Source organism: Neomonachus schauinslandi, chromosome 14, assembly GCF_002201575.2.
Source record: "Neomonachus schauinslandi chromosome 14, ASM220157v2, whole genome shotgun sequence".
NCBI lineage: Eukaryota > Metazoa > Chordata > Mammalia > Carnivora > Phocidae > Neomonachus > Neomonachus schauinslandi.
In genome coordinates, this window is record NC_058416.1 from 82,848,122 (window position 1) to 82,864,935 (window position 16,814).

A 16,814-nucleotide genomic window follows, 5' to 3' on the forward strand; every position below is an offset into this window, starting at 1 on the left:
CTTGTCCAAATCTTAAAACACATGAGGATTACATGATCCCTTCTTTCAGTAGGGTGTAGATCATCTAAATGCCCTTATTTGTATTAAAGGCTGCATCCTCCTGCCTGCGCTATCTGATGGCAGTTCAGAACCACCTTCTCAGTAACACTATTTTGATTAAGCCCGATGAGAATGATGACAGTGACAACTCCTTGCAGGGAGAGACATTGAAGGTACAGGTAAACACCAAGCTTTCTTCTAACGATGCTTTCTACCCAGTGTGTAAAGCACAGCTTAACTGGCTAAATCTCTGTGTGTTACGATGTCAGGTGTCACCATGTGGCTTATGTTTTTGTGAGAGGTGATATTAGGCCACTCATTTCATAGGTTTTTGTCATTGCACAGTGGTTACCGTATTTGTGACACTCTCATAGTGTGTCATCCATGTGCTCCTGTCAATCTCTTTGTGCCTCGTTTATTTTCATCTTTTTAAAAGAACTATAAAATAGGGCACTTACAAGTGATCTATGCATCTGAAATTTATGTGTATTTATAGATAAAATAAATCTGGGCGCATAACATTTGAAATAATTTTGACATTGTGGCTGCTTTGTGATATTCTGTCCATTCAAATAACTTCCAAAAGGTGATAATTTTCTCACAACCTCTATATCGAATGATTTCTAAACCTACAGTTCATTTCATCCTCTGTAATTATTTTTAAGTTAGCTTCTGTGTAAACTCAGTAATTTGTTCCCACATTGCAATTTATAGCAATCCAAAGATTTTTTTATAGCAGTGGATGTTATAATTTTGACAGATGCTGGAGGCTGTTATTTGCATTGTTCTTCAGAATTTCTTCTTTGTGAGAGAATGAGAGAAATCAATAAGAACTTGATTCTTCTTTAAAATGTTGACTAAAACACACTGAAAAATTAACAAGGACGCCAAAAAGCTAAAAGCCATTATAGTTGCCCTTTTCTTACTCCTTTACACATGCGTACTGTGAGACCCATACCCTTGCTAGTTCCTAGTTCCTGTTTATGAGGTGATCTTATTATAGAGTCAGTTTTTAAACAGGCAAAAGTGCATGAATTAATCATTTCAGCTGCTGATACTACTGATTAACTTCTCTTGCCTTAGTTTCCTAATCAGTGAGAAGGGGCAGTAGGTCTCCCTTGTGAGGCTCTGTGAGGGTCAGAGCAGGAAATGCCCCCGCTGTGCCGCAGTCGGTCGGCACGTGGCGGCTGATGGCATCCATGGGACTTAAACCGTGGTTTAGCCCGTCAGTTCAGAATTCCTTTTCTCTTAAATGATAAAAACATCTTAATAATTCCAAGAAAGGCCCCAGGAAAGTCCAGTAATGAAAACCAGTGTTTTCTCTTTGAAAGGCTAAATTCCATAAGTTCTTCATTAGCCCATGGAGAGAAATACTCGTGACAGAAGAGGCTGAGGTGTCCAGTATTTCTGGGAAAAATTAAAAACCCAGTTTTCACCTAAAGGGTTAGGTTGGTCGTATTTTTTTTTAATAGAAAATAATTATAAACTAAATATTTCTGTGATTTTAACTAGTACTTCTTAACACATTATTTAGTATTTGTACACCCATGAACTCTCTAATAGTTATTTTTAATGTTTGATAGCCTGTAACTGCCTGCTACTTTAACTGAATTTTTAACTTGCCTGCTTTCAAGTGTAATGGTTTAAAACATTAAGTAAAAAGGTCACTTGTACTGTTTCAGAATGTTGTGTTTTGTCTCATTTTATTCACCGCCTATACATGCGCCTTTTACTGTTCTGTTTTTCTCTTTAGCTATCCTCATACCACCCAAGGCAATCTTCCACCTGGACAGTTTCTGGTCTGGCCACCGGGAGCTCTCTTGTGCTGGAGGGGATGGGAGAAATGCCTTTTCTCCCAGGGACTCGGTGTGCTCCCCGTGAAATACTGCGTATTTCTGTCAGCACTCCAGACCTTAGCCTCCCAGATCAAATTGCTACTTGCCATCCTAGCGGAACTTACTGCTTTGGGCTTATTCTGGCCACCTCATTGTTTAATTTGGAAATGCATCATTAAATACATCATTCCATGTTGTCATTGTGAGTGTACACTCATCACAAAGCTGAAAAATAATAATATGGTATTTTCTACCTAGGAGCTAAAGGTCAGTATTTTGGCTCTTGCCACCCAAATCCTGACTGGATGTGATGAAGTGTTGGAAATGCTACAGCAGGTCACAACTGCCCTCATAAATAGTGACCTAGCTGACCGTGAACAGAGGTGAGGAACTGGCTCGTGAGCTGTGACCCGCTGCCCTTCAGGAAGCAGAATTTGCTTTTGAAAGCAAAATCTTTTAGAACATTGCATGTTCATTTAACGTAGAGGGATTTTTGTGAGAATAGGTTGAAACGGCAAGTGTTTCAATGCCAAGTGTGATCGAACTCTTTAATGGTGCTTTTCGGTGAGACTGGGCCAAGAGCCATGGTCTAAGGGGGCAGCGAGGTTGTGGTGCACAGCCTCATCGCTGACATTCGGGTCTGCCACCATCGTCGCTCCCAAACTGGCCTTTCCTTCAGTTATCTGGCTCAGCACCTTGTGCACTGGGTTCCCTTGTGATAAGGACTTTTAGAGAGGCAGAGATGACTTAGTAATACGGAAAATTAACTGCCGTGCAAAAGAGGACGCTGATGGGATGTCTTAAGATTTTACTGTAATTTTACTGCAAATACAGGAGTGACCTACATAGAGGGTAATCTTCTCTTTCCCAGTAATAAAGCTCTTTCTTAGTCCTCCCCATTATAATTTGGGCTATGGTTTGCTGTACATCTGTGCTTATTGATGATTTTAATGTAAGAGATACTGATCCCAAACAACCCTGCAGTGTAATTTTTCCTCCTGTAGGCCTGTCTGTCCCCGTGTCCCTGTTTCTTGCCCATTCCCAGAGAGTAGGTGGCCAGGTTGGAACTGGGGACAGTATTGCATTGCACTGGGGCTTGATAAGACACCAGGTGGAGCCCACTGCTGGCACACAGTGCAGATTTGTCCTGGGGAGGAGGGACAGTCTGAGAGCCTGAGAGATGGGAGGTCTGTTTCTTGTTCCAATCCCAGTTTCCTAAGTAGCCTTGGAGAATTTACATAACCCACATCTTTCTTTGGGTGAGTCACATATCTTAATTCTTCTAGCAGAGGTTTGGGATATTAAGAATGTGATTTTGGGTAATCATTTTACAATGTATACATATGTCAAATAATTATACACCTTAAATTTATATAGCCTTGTATCTCAATTACATCTCAATAAAACGGGGAGGGGGGTCATGTGATTTTAAAAGCAAATTAAAAATCTGTGTTGTAGCCAGTTACTTTTTCCCTGTCAGAGACCCCGCACCTGTGGCGCCAGGCCCCAGGGAACTTTGCACGTGGTAACTACCTAGAGTAGCCGTTTGTATTTCAGAAGCCATTTATAAAGTGCTTCAGAGGTGCTACGAAATGCACTGTGTAAACTTTTTTTTAGCAAAACCACGGGTTGAAGGTGAAACCCATTACTAGATGTCTGTCCTCTCCCTCAGCGGTAGAAGGTGGGAAATTTGTGGACTGAATTGCTATCGCTGTAAGTGCTCAAGCAGTTCAAGGAAATGCAGTTTAAGAGAATTTGTTGGAGAAAGATGATGGTTGCTTCTTCACGTGATTAGGAATTGCTTAAGCTGTGTGTTTTCTTGAACTTCTTATAGGTTGAAAGGCTTGGAACAAGTTACTAAGGCTACTATGCTTGGTCACCTTCTTCCAGTGTTATTGACCTCGCTGATGCATCCAAATTTACAGACTCTGACCATGGCCGACGCCCTGATGCCTCAGCTAGTGCAGCTGGTGCTCTACACCAGTCAGGTACGACCCTCGCTGTGCCAAAGTGAGCTGCTCTTCGGCCAACCCACTTCACGCTGCGGCCACGTGCATTTATTGAAGGCCGAGTAAACATAACCGTGTCTGTCATAAGCCAAGGGAAATAACAATGGAATGAAGAAAAATATCGTGTCATAAAAATAAACTAAATTATTAAGGGAAAACACATCTGTTTGACTAAATTACTTAGTGCAGTCTTACAGCAGGTGTGGATTGCCGGGTGGCTGTAAAAATGCTAAGCTACAATGCTACTGGGATCCTACCATTATATTCGGTTTCCTGAGTCCTTGCCAGCTACTGGTGACTAACAGAAAGGATATGTGCCATTCCGGCATTAAATAAAATGGTGTTAAGTGGTCTAAGTAGCAAAGCATTTCTTCGTGCAGGAGGGCAGACGAGGATCGCAAAAAGATGACTTAAGTGAGAATTCTAAATTTGGCTCTAGTACCATCCAGATACCTGACAGTAAGCACTTTAAGACATGATGATGGTTTTGTGTTTCAGACGGCTTTGCTGCTTAAAACCCAGTGTCCAGTTTTTGCCGAGGTGGGCTGTTCCCCATGTGGTGCATCAGACCAGAAGGGCAGGCTGTTCCCCGATGAGAGGTGAAAGATGCTGCTTCCTTGCAGGAACCCCTGCCTTGTTTTCTTCTGGTGAAAGCCTAGTTCTCCTTTTATAACACTGATTTTTAGCAAGGATTATGTAACTGGAAAAAGAGTCTAGGGTCAGCGTTTTACAGATAATTATAGAATTGCTTTGTAGATTTATAGGGCCGGGTTAGAGTAAATTGCCCACACATCAAGAGATTAAAGATTGACAAATTCTCATATACCAGTGATGGAGATGTAAAATATTATGATTTTGGCAAATAGTGTGACGGCTTCTTGAAAAGTTAAACATACACCTACCACACGACCTAGCTATTCCATTTCTGGGTATTTACACAAGAGAGAAGAAGGCATAGGTTCTTACAAAGACTTGTATCTGAAGGCTCATAACAGCCTTAGAGTAGCCCAAGACAAGAAACAACCCAAATGTCTATCGTCAGGTGAATGGATAAACGAATTGCAGTATATTCGTATGATGAAGTCCTCCTCCGCAATAAAAGGGAGTGAACAGTTGATATACGCAACAACATGGGTGAATCTCAGAATCCTTATGCTGAGTGAAAGAAGCCAGACCCCCCCCCCCAAAAGTACATACTGTATGATTCCATATATAGGAAACTCCAGAAGATACAAACTAATTTCTAGTGATAGAAAGCAAAAAGTGATTGCCTGGATTACAAGGAGGAGGAACCTTCCTGAGTATGTACATATGTCCAAACTTACCAAGTTGTACACTTTAAATATGTGTAGTTTAGTACATGTCGATGAAACTTAAAGCTGTCTTTAAAAACACTGATCAGAAAGGAACGATTTTTTGCGTTTCTCTGGAACAGGGTGCTCTGCAGCTGAGCTTTGTGCAGTGATGAAACTTTGCAACTTTGTTGTCCAGTACCATCCGCCATAGCCACATGCTGTTACTGATGACCATCAGTGTGGCTAATGTGATCTAGAACCTGAATTTTCAATTGTATTTATTTCAGATTGAATTTAAACGGCCGCATTTGACTAAGTGGCCACCATATGGGCTAGGGCAGAGCTGAAAAAAGAGTGTTGATTCCACAACAGCTAAGTGTCGGTTGTAGGAGTTTGTATGCCACAGCCTTGGGCTGTGAAGTCCTTGAGAGTTTAATTACAGTAGATAAGAGGACTTTGAAGGCACTTTTCTTTAGTAAAAATTACAGTAAAAACTAGTTACATAGATTCATGGAGTTTTCAACAATTGACGTTTAGATAACAACAATAGGAACCTTGATAGGGCAGGATACTAATCCTGTGGGATTTGTAAAGTGACCAATCTTAAGGGTCCTTTGTAGCATCTTTTTTTTTTTTTCCTGAGTAACTTGAAATGAGAGTTGGTGAGGTCCTTTCCTGGATATGAATTGGGCTTTCCTTCTTGAAAAGAGAGGGGGAAAAAGTGCAAATACATTGTCTAACAACAAAAAAGAAAGAGCCTTAAATATAGGAGTTTTTAAAATGTTTCTGATCGCCACTGATACCTAGCATTTAAAAGCCACAAGGATAAAAAATAAAAGCCGCAAGGATGTGGAAAAGTAAAGCAAAATTTCTGAACCTTTTATATTTTACTATGTGTACATCTCCTTTTTCCTCTCCTCGCTGCTAAGCTAAATCACTTTCTCTTTGGTTTTAGGATGCTGGAAGAGAAGGAAGAGCCAGGCTTTCTCACTGGTTTAAAGATTCCTGCTCCATGGGCTGCTGGGAAGACTGTGGAAACAGTCCACCCTGTCAGAGACAACTATAAATTTAAAGAAACTGTCCACATCCCAGGAGCTCGCTGCCTGTACCTTAGATTTGATAGCAGATGCTCTTCACAATATGACTATGACAAAGTAAGCAAGACTGGCTTTGTACTGGCTCCACCTCCAATAAGCTGATTTCTTAGATGCTTCTTATTTTTCTTTGCTCCTGGTCACCATTCTTGACTTACTTCTGTCTGCAGATGTCTCTTTGGAGAACTTTAAGATATGCCTTGAAGGGTAGTGGTTGGGAAATTAAAGAACCAGCAGCTCTGTGTTCTAAGAACCGTATTTTCATGACGTGCTGAAAGTGTACTTTTGTAAGCTTTCAAAAAATTTAGATCTGAGTCAGAGGAAATTTTCCTTACTGCTTACCTATTGCCTTCCTTCTGTGCTTGGAATTCCTGTAGACAGGCGATGTCCATTCATCTAGAAAGTTCTTACTGCCCAATTCTGGGGCTTCTCATGTATTCTTTGGGAGAAGGTGGCCTTTTAGAAGAGTTTCAGATGTGCTAGGATCTGTTTTATTTTTATTTAAGTTATTTTTTCTTTGTTGTCAGCACCTCCGGGCCCACGTAGATTTTGAAAAAGAGTAGTTTCCAACCTAGTGGCTTAACAGTTTTAAGTGAAAGGAAACATTTGAGGGGTTGTAGTATTTTTTTTCTGTTTATATTGTTGCATTGCAAACTGCCATGTTGAACTCGGGAGGAAAGGTGAATGAACTTGTGACACATAACCTTATACAAGAACAGCTGAAGGATTATTGCATAGCTTTGTACATATACAGGACTACATTTATGTAGATTGTTAGCTATCCGTTGTCTCCTCTGTGAACTGTATAAGGGCAAAGATCTTAAATCCCTTCCGGGGAGATTCGTAAGTGAAAAATAAAGGACTTCTTAATGGTATATACTCTGAGATGGTGAGACACATCACTGAGCAAATTATAGAATCCTCTTTCCCATCATCTTTTAGGATAGTGAAAACTCCCAGGTGTCCAGAGGGGTTTAAGGTTTGCCTCCAAAACTCACTTTAGCTTGAGGCAAGAGAATTTAGAAAATGGTCTTTGGTAGGCCTTTCAGAGAATAAATCTCCTGCCATCAGCCTCCCCCTCTTCATAGTTCCTGTCATCAGCTACCCCCATTTCCTACATTTAAGTGCTATGACTGTTTAAAATAGAAATGGAGAGATTGGCATATCAGTTGGTGTAATTTTGTTTCTCCTTTAAAACCAGTAATGTGCATCTTCTGACGTATGCTAGCCAGCACCTGCAATGGGCATCAGTGCTCAGTGTGGAGGCACAGGGAGATGTACTCCACAGATAAAAGTAACATTTACTTTTCCAGTGGTCCCGGTTGGTGTCAGCAAAAGGTCCAACAGGGTAAGAGAGCACACCATGATACACGTCAAGGGTTAGAAGCATAGCTTCTAGATCCACACTGAGCTCTCTTGGGTAGTCAGAGGTGGTCAGAGTGCATGTTCGAAGACAGGATTTGGTATTTACAGAACCCAGAGCCTCATTCTTTCAGTGGAAGTATTTGAATGCCAAATGACCTCTAAATGTTTCTCCTGCATATTAGAAAGTTGGTTAATTGGATTTAAATAAATAATCTTTATTGAAGAAAAGTATTGACACGTGAAAACTGACCCAAGCAGCTGCAGCCCCCTTTCTGGCCTAAATATGTGTCATTTTCTTTTTATACCATTAAGCAACATTCTAAAGATATATGGCTTATTTTCCATTTGTTGCATTTTAAAAAATCCTCATTCATTGACTTTTTGGTTTTTGTGTATGTGTGTGTGCTTTTTTTTTTTTGCCTTTATTTCGTTGTGTTAGATATAACCATCTTTCCATCTGTATTTGCTCACTTTATTAATTTGGGGGAGGACTGAAGGGGACAAACTGTACCTGTTATTAATGAGTTAAATGTCATTACTTGGCATTAAAATCACTACTTAAAACCTATATATGTATACTAGCTGGGTAGAACTATGTTAACATGAGGTTCCCTAGGCAATTAAATCGTGGCAAGAGTCATTGTACCCAAATTAGTATCAGTTGTACCTTAAAAATTAGGGAATATTAGTTCTATAATAACGACACCAGTGCCTGGTTATAAATATGTTTTTAAACAAACTTTTTTTTGCAGCCTTTTTATTTGTAGATGTTGTTTTTGTTTTTCTTTTACAGTCTAACAGTGTATTTTCTGTTTTGAAGTTGGTGATATATGCGGGGCCTAACACAAACAGTAGGAAGGTTGCTGAGTATGGAGGCAACACACTGGGATATGGCAGCCGTAGTGTCTTAGGAACTGGCTGGCCCAAAGACTTGGTGAAGGTATGGTATCCAGTCAGATCCACTTCCTAGAAAAGAAAAATGAACTCCCATTCCCTCTGGGCCTGAGTATTAACTCCAATTCCAGACAGAAACATTGTCCATGGGTGCTTTTGTTGAGCTGGGGCTGTCTTGCCAGGCCTGGAAACTCACTACCTCGTTCAGAATGACCGTCCTTTAACTCGTAGGGCCTCAGACCCCTGTCCGCTGCAGAACTGGGATCCGTTCTCCAGGGACTGAGTGCTCACAGCATTTCCTTCCCTGTCCATTAAAAGGCCTGCTAGTTCTTCCAGCTTGCTTCTTCTCTGCCCTCTCCTGTGATGGGTATCCTAGAACCACAGGGCCATTGCAGTTTAGAAATGTGGAGTCAGTGTTTTCGAAACGGATTGGGGCCTCTGGAGCACTACTAATGATCCATTCTCAAATTGATGAGATACCAGTCATGCTTTGTAATCGGGGCCCTGGAACTACCACATATCTACCTAGCATAGGAGTATGAACTGAAACGCCCACTAAAACCTGTAAACCTCTCCAGAGTCTGTCTTGGAGCCTTGATCTCAAATGCATTACGTATCCTCTTTAATTCAGCCACAGACAGCAAGTTACATCTAGGCGTATAGTCTGGATGTATCCAAATCCCCGTCAGCACGACACTTTTAATTGTTCTTTCATTTCCTACATTTTGTTTCTTACTCGTGGTGTTGGTTCTGCAATACAGAGCAAGGTCTTCCAGCACCTGTGTTCTTCAAGATATGGGCCGTTTGCCTGCCCTACCAGGACAAGTGAGGTGGTGAAGTGGACAGGGGGAGGGCAGAAAGAATAGAAGTCTGAGGAATTTATTGAAATTATGCTCAAGATTTAATCTTTACTGTGAACTGGCTATTGGGCAGTCGTGGCCCATTTCACAGATGCCTCGTCCCCAGACCTACCTGGTCAGGAGAGACACCTGAAAGGTTGGTGTCCAGATGAGAGGGGATGGAATTTGAGTCAAGCAAGTGATTGAGAAAAGGAGTGAAATATTGCTGTGGTCCTTTTGAAAGTAAATCTCTGAAATTCATTGCTCTCTTGAAAATCATGTGTCTTGTTTTTAAAGTGTATTTTCCCCCCCCCTTAAATTTTAAGGTGGAAGGAGATACAGTCACCTTCTCCTTTGAAATGAGAAGTGGCCGTGAACACAACACTCCCGATAAAGCTATGTGGGGCTTTGCTTGCACAGTTCGCGCTCAGGTACTTGAATCTTAACCACTGCTGTGGGCATAATGTACTTTCTCCTGTGTGCCTCGGTTACATACATCATATTTGCCCTGGAAACAGGGCAGAATATGAGCTGCGGTTTCATCCATCTCTTCCATTTGGCATTCGTAGACTATCACAAGTAGTAGTTTTTTGGAATAAAACTAGCTGTGACCTAAAATCCATTCAACAGCACAGAAAGAATCCATTGCTAGGGGCTCCGTCTTCAAAGCCTGGAGAGGTAATCTGCCTCCAGCATCTTTCCATAGGGCGAAGAAGACTCGAACACCTAATAGAAGTAAGCACTGGGACTCTGGGTTTTTAGAGTAGTGGGATCAGATTTTCATTCTATTCTCAACGGCTCATCTTGCTAGTCTAGGTCTGTCTCTGCTTAATTACATGTGTTACACGCTGTATATGGGTTTAATCTACTCCTTTTAATGTTACCAAATAGTTACTTTCCCCCAGGATACTAGGTAAATTCTTTTCCCACCTGGGGTTAAAAAACAAAAACAAGTATTAGGAGTTCTTCTAACCCCTTCAGTTTCCTGATTTGTAAAACCTATTTTAGACTTGGAGATTGCTTGAGTTTAACCAAACTAACACACTCTAGAGTGAAAGTGTCTACTAGAATGAAAGCTCCGTGAGGGCAGGAATCTTTTTTCTCTGCTGTATCTCAAGCACCGAGAATGATACGCTCAGATATTTGTTGAATGAATTCAGTATAAGGGATTGACAATATCTTGGTTCGAGCACAGGATGGAGGTGACAAGGATAGGCACAGCAGAGAGGAATCCATCCAAAGAATCCTGCATGAGATTTGTGCTGTCTCTAATACGGAGTCTTATCAGCTCTTCTCTCTCCAGAATTGTGTTGAGACTTCACTCTGTGGTCATTGCCCCGTGCCACCATCTTTCTCCTCATGGTGTTGGGGACTGTCCTTGTGTCCGATAGCAGTGACACGTGATGCTGCTCCGTGAGCCTCTGTGGTCAGTGCGGTGCAGCCCAGGTGCAGGTGCTCGGCTGTGCACACTGACCAGTGTGGTTTGCCCCTCTCTGCGTTGTAGGAGTCGTCGGAGGATGTGTCGGGAGGCTTGCCCTTTCTGGTAGACCTGGCTTTAGGTCTGTCTGTGTTAGCTTGTTCCATGTTGAGAATCCTGTACAATGGACCAGAAATCACCAAAGAAGAAGAAGCCTGTCAGGAGCTATTGCGGTCCAAACTTTTACAAAGGTAAAAGGCTCAGATAGGACTAGTTTTGCTCACAGAGGAAAAAGGACTTCGTGTGGAAAACTACTTTTAGTACATTTCCCAGCTCATTGTGCAGACTGCCTGACAATCCCATAGGTGTCATTGTCATTAAGAAAGAAGGTGGGGAGCCTGGGTGGCTCAGTCGGTTAAGCGTCTGCCTTCGGCTCAGGTCATGATCCCAGGGTACTGGGATCGAGTCCCACATCGGGCTCCCTGCTCTGCGGGGAGCCTACTTCTCCCTCTCCCACTCCCCCTGCTTGTGTTCCCTCTCTTGCTGTATCTCTCTCTGTTAAATAAATAAATAAAATCTTTAAAAAAAAAAAAAAAAGTGAAAATTACAGCAAAGTGCCTTCTGGCCCTTACTTTACTAAATTTGAAATTACAGCCTTGAGTGCATAAGCTTTTCTCCAACCCACATATTGTATAATTAAAGGATCCCCAAAAGGAGGAGTAGATGAGTGATAAAGCAAACCTATCAAAATGTTTATTCTAGAATCTAGGCGGTGGGTATATGGGCATTACCCAGTGGATGCTTTCAACTTTTCTGCAGATTTAAAACTTTTCATAATAAAATGTTGGGGAGGAGGTAGATTCCCAAAGATGTGGTTTCATTTAACGCTCATGTTCCTTTGGCCTCTGGAGAATGTTTGATGAATATTTAACACGTGATGTGATCCTTCGTATATTTGATGTATCTGCAAGCTTTCCATGGCTTTCCAGTTGGAAGAGGAAATGAAGGAGCCCCTTTTCTGTCTGTTCAGGTGCCAATGGCAGGTGGAGGCCAATGGCGTGATCTCTCCTGCCCTTACTCCAAGCCCATCTCCATTGCCACTGACCATCGAGGAAGACCGAGAATTCACCTACCCCTCTGACGTCCTCGTGCCTCCCGTTGGAAACTACTTTGACCTGCCCCGGATCAGGCTGCCTCCAGGAATCATGATAAAGCTCAGGGAAATTTCTGGGCGTGCTAGACCTCAATTCAGACCAAGTATAAAGTATGTTGCTAAGTAGTGCGCTATTTTTCCCATTGGGAAAAAAAAAGGTTTAAACAATGGGAGGGGGTAAATTTCTTCTCCTGGTCTAGCAAATGAACCTTTAATTTTACATTTACTTAATGAACACTAACCACGTACTCTGGGGAGTCCCCTCAGGTGGTATTCCAGGCCATCGGGTGTCAAGGTGTGGGCCCCCAGTCAGCAATAATAGCAACACCTGAACCCTTGTTACCTCTTGGGCCCCATCTCACACCTGCTGGATCTGAACCTCTGAGGATGGGGCCAAGGTTTTGACAAGTTTTCCATAGGATTCTGAAGCATGCTAAAGTTTGACAAGTTCTAGGTTTTTCTCAGGTGGTTTGACTGTCTACTCGAAGTCCTCAACTTTGGTTTTCTTAGTCCAGAGAGAGATGGTGAGGGGTCTTTCATCTGGAGTGTGAGGTCAGGCACTTATAAATGTCTTTGTGGTCTTCTTGCTTAAAGTCTGTTTGGTGGCCTCTGCGCTGTCTTCTGAAGCATGATTGGCCTTCAGAGAGAAAAAATTTAAGGATAGTTGAAATTTAAAATGAAAAAATACAGAAACGCAATTCGTTTTCAGCCCAACATCCATATGTATGAGATACCACAAGCCATGGTACTGCGTAAAATTAATTGGCACATAAATGGTGCCAAAGATCTTTTGTTAGTCTTAGACCTCTTCCAGCTTTAATATGACTCTAGCTCAAAATATAAAATTAAAGAAAATGGAGTCTCTTTAAATTTGATTTTCACTTTATCAGCTGATGTCAGTTTTGTCAGTTAAACATACTAAGTTATTGCCAACTTGATATGAAAGCCATCATAATGTTCATGCCTCTTTATTGTAATAAAGAAGGTATGGTGAATATTTAATGTATTTAAATCAGAGCCTACACTCCTCAACCTACTGAATACAGGATTGGTAATTTGAGAGCATGGCATCTACCTGACTAGTTTCTATTGTAATCACAGAGAAGTGATTCAGCCAGACGTGATGGAGGAAATGGTGGTATCATGTGTTATTAAGCACTTGAACTTGGTTGATGCACTGCAGTCCCTAATAAATTTCCAGTATCAAGAAGAACATGCTGAGGAATATGACTTACTGTGTAAAATTATGGGAGAGACCTTCAAGAAACTCAATGCCATGGAGAGACAGCTGCAGGTAAGTGAAGGCTAACGTGTTTAGATTTCTCTCTCAAGTGTCGGAAATAATTTCTTTCCTAGAAATTTAATCAAGTTTAAAAAGTGACCTGAAGGGGCGCCTGGGTGGCCCAGTTGTTAAGCGTCTGCCTTCGACTCAGGTCATGATCCCAGGGTCCTGGGATCGAGCCTCTCATCGGGCTCCCTGCTCAGTGGGGAGTCTGCTTCTCCCTCTCCCACTCCCCCTGCTTGTGTTTCCTCTCTCCCTGTGTCTCTGTCAAATAAATAAATAAAATGTTTAAAAAAAAAAAAAAAGTGACCTGAAGTTTTAAAAAGTTACGACTAAAATTTCCAAGTTTGCAGAGTGCACTTGTTTTTATTTTACATCTCTTCTCATATTGTTTTGTTTTATGATGTATCTATCAGAGTGTTGCAGAATTGGAGCAGAAATGGCAAAGCGAGGTTGATGATGCCATGCAAGGGAAGCTAGAGAACAACATGCCTTTCTTCTATGATTACCATTTCAATGAGGTGAGCAAGTTATGTGATTTATCATTGGGGCATTGGTATTTACAGTGCAAAGGCACATATCGTGTGTTGGGGGGGGGGGCGGGGGGGTATGTGTGGAGAGACCAAATAACGTTACCTGTTAAAACGTTGCACATGCCAAAATGTACCCATTCTTTACAAAGGTTAAATAAAATTAGATCAGCATATCAATAACACAAATATAAAGTATTAAGTTGTTTTTAACTGATTGATAGTTTTACCATCATTATCAAATTTTGCTTGCCAGCTTTAGGAAATGAAGGGCAGTTATTTATAAGCACTGAAGAAGTCCCCAGAAAGTAGTCGATGCCATTTGTAATCATTAAAATATCAAAGAATAACTTACAAATGTGCTCTGGCATAGAAATACGGACCAGAGGTGGTGGGTTTTTTTTTCTCCCCCTAAAATTCTCTGTTCCTTTTAACATGAACAGTAAACTCACTTTTTGCAGATCCTGCCTACCATCTTTTCTTGATTTTTCCTTCTTTAGAACAAAATGAAAGAACTAGAACTTTTGTGTTCAATGAGAGAAGTCTCCTTTGATGGAAATGATCTTGAAAACATGGTCCTATCACTGAGGTTAGTGATGTTAAGAACTGTGTAAAGCTAATTTACTGCCTTGATGCTTAAGACAAAATGTGAAGATCTAGTTTCTTAATAGATATTAAAAATCGTATGCATTCACTAAATATTTGAGTTCGAACTCATTTGTAAACTTGGAAATTTTGATTTTGGCCTTCAAAAGTTAGCAGATAGGCATCTGAAACTGGACAAAAGGAACTAAAAGTGGTCCATTTATAACCCTGCTCTCTCTGCTAGGGAAAGGGGAAGGGGAGTGATGTTTATCAGGTTTCTTTTGCTTAGTTTCCCTCTATCTTCTCGTATCCTTTGTAATTAAAAAACGTTGGTTTTGGTGAACCTGAGAACGACTAAATGCACATCAGCCTTTCTTTATAGGGAGAAGTTCCTGCAAGAAGTGAATTCTCTCATACAGAAACCCTCGCACCCACTGGCGAAAACGAAGACGTTGGTGAAGAGTTTAATGAACCGAGCCGAGCTGCTGTTGCATGTCACCATCTCGGCCCAGCCTGGCCTCACGAGAAGCATCTCGGGGACCCCCGCAGAGACACCGGGTACAAAGCCAGCCCCGAGCGGGTGCTCCATACTACTCTGGTCATAAAATACATGTCAGCTACTGAAAGAAAAATCACTCTTGTGTTCTCCTAGGAAGGAGAAAGAGAAGTGCCAACATTTTTTTAGTTTGCCTTTTACTTTTTCCAGCCAAGAGAAACTTTTCATTGAATTCATGTAGTGGTTTGTGAGTCAGCTGAGCATCAGGGGTGTGTCCCCACCTGCCTCATTCAGCTTTTCTTGGGAGCCCAGTGACGTCTGTTTTTATAATCTAATGCCCCTTACTTTGTTTATGGCCTGTCATTTTCATAGTAATGTGTACAGTGAGATAGTCAACGTTGTGAGTCTTGTAATGCATCATATTTTCCTCTTAAAGGTGAGTTTGCATTGCACCTTTAGTAATTATGTGGAACCTCCTAACATGAATTTTCACTATTTTCCTGGTCACATTTTAATTGTTAGCCTGAAAGGACATTTCTCAAGGAAATAAATGAGTCTTCTTTCTTAAACTAGATCCCCAACACCTGGCATAGCCCATAATGACAATTGTTAATTCTTCCCTTGAGAGAGCAGGATGAGTAAACATGAGACTCTGTGTTACCGAACCCCATAGCCTAATGGACATTGCCAAGCAAGCGAACTTGTTTTCATCCCAGCTTGAGTGCCCAGGGCACCCCTCACATGGGAGAGAAGTTTAGGGTGATTCAGGTTTCTGACCCTAATGAAAGGAGACCATTTGCTGAGAATATCAGGGGAAGCGTGCCGAGCGTACAGTATGATCACATACCAAGATGGTCTGCTGACCGCGTCCCTGGTCACAAGGCCTTGGTTAGTTAAAGGTCCCATATGGGGGCGCCTGGGTGGCTCAGTTGGTTAAGCGACTGCCTTTGGCTCAGGTCATGATCCTGGAGTCCCGGGATCGAGTCCCACATCGGGCTCCCTGCTCAGCAGGGGGTCTGCTTCTCCCTCTGCCCTCTTCCCTCTCGTGCTCTCTGTCTCTCATTCTCTCTCTCTCAAATAAATAAATCTTAAAAAAAAAAAAAAAAAGTCCCATATGAAGACTTAACCACTCAGTAAGGCTGATGGTGCTTTCCAAGAGGCTCTTGCCATCAGAGATCATGAACCAATAGTTTGCTGAGCAATAACATCTTCAAAAATTATGTTTTTAGACCAAAGCTGCCTAACCATTCTTAAGACAGATTCAAAATAACCTCTTCTCTACTTTTTTTTTTTCCTTAGATGATCTTTATATGCAGTTTTGTCATCTTCTATTAAAGTGTTCTTTTAGGGGCGCCTGGGTGGCTCAGTTGGTTAAGCGACTGCCTTCAGCTCAGGTCATGATCCTGGAGTCCTGGGATCGAGTCCCGCATCGGGCTCCCTGCTCGGCAGGGAGTCTGCTTCTCCCTCTGACCCTCCCCCCTCTCATGTGCTCTCTCTCATTCTCTCTCTCTCAAATAAATAAATAAAAAAAAAATCTTTAAAGTGTTCTTTTATGATACAACCATTTCCCTGGATAGTGTAGGAAGGGCCAGTCAGATTCTAGCTCAAGCGTGATATTTACTCACACCAACTTGATCAAAACCAAGGTGCCACCAAATGTCAATAAGTCAGCTAAATAAATCTAGGATTGGGGGGGCGGAAAAAGGCTATCTCTGGGGGAAAAAAAATGGATTTGGATTTATTTGAATTAAGAAATTTTTGATTCCAGAAATGACTTTTCTGTCCTCTCTGGCTTTTTAAAATGCTTAAATGAAGGTGAAGTTTGAGAGTTTAGGATATCAAATGAATCTTGCAGCCTTTTTTTTTTTTAACCAAATTTAATAAAAAGATTATAGTTTTTCACACTAAAATAGTTTTTTTTTTTAAAGATTTTATTTATTTATTTGACAGAGACAGAGACAGCGAGAGCAGGAACACAAGC

The 16,814-nt window shown here is 41.5% G+C and overlaps 1 protein-coding gene across 1 annotated transcript in view; it reads left to right on the forward strand.

Moving 5' to 3' along the window:
- The window catches only part of HECTD4 (HECT domain E3 ubiquitin protein ligase 4), a 183,420-nt gene that overhangs the window by 93,621 nt on the left and 72,985 nt on the right, over positions 1-16,814 (forward strand). Inside the window, exons 17-29 of the mRNA XM_044921281.1 lie at positions 90-218; positions 2,133-2,257; positions 3,709-3,862; positions 4,382-4,482; positions 6,134-6,332; positions 8,458-8,577; positions 9,697-9,801; positions 10,875-11,038; positions 11,818-12,051; positions 13,042-13,234; positions 13,639-13,743; positions 14,253-14,341; positions 14,720-14,895. Of these exons, the coding sequence (XP_044777216.1) occupies positions 90-218; positions 2,133-2,257; positions 3,709-3,862; positions 4,382-4,482; positions 6,134-6,332; positions 8,458-8,577; positions 9,697-9,801; positions 10,875-11,038; positions 11,818-12,051; positions 13,042-13,234; positions 13,639-13,743; positions 14,253-14,341; positions 14,720-14,895 (1,894 nt within the window). The remainder of the gene's footprint in view (positions 1-89; positions 219-2,132; positions 2,258-3,708; positions 3,863-4,381; positions 4,483-6,133; positions 6,333-8,457; positions 8,578-9,696; positions 9,802-10,874; positions 11,039-11,817; positions 12,052-13,041; positions 13,235-13,638; positions 13,744-14,252; positions 14,342-14,719; positions 14,896-16,814) is intronic.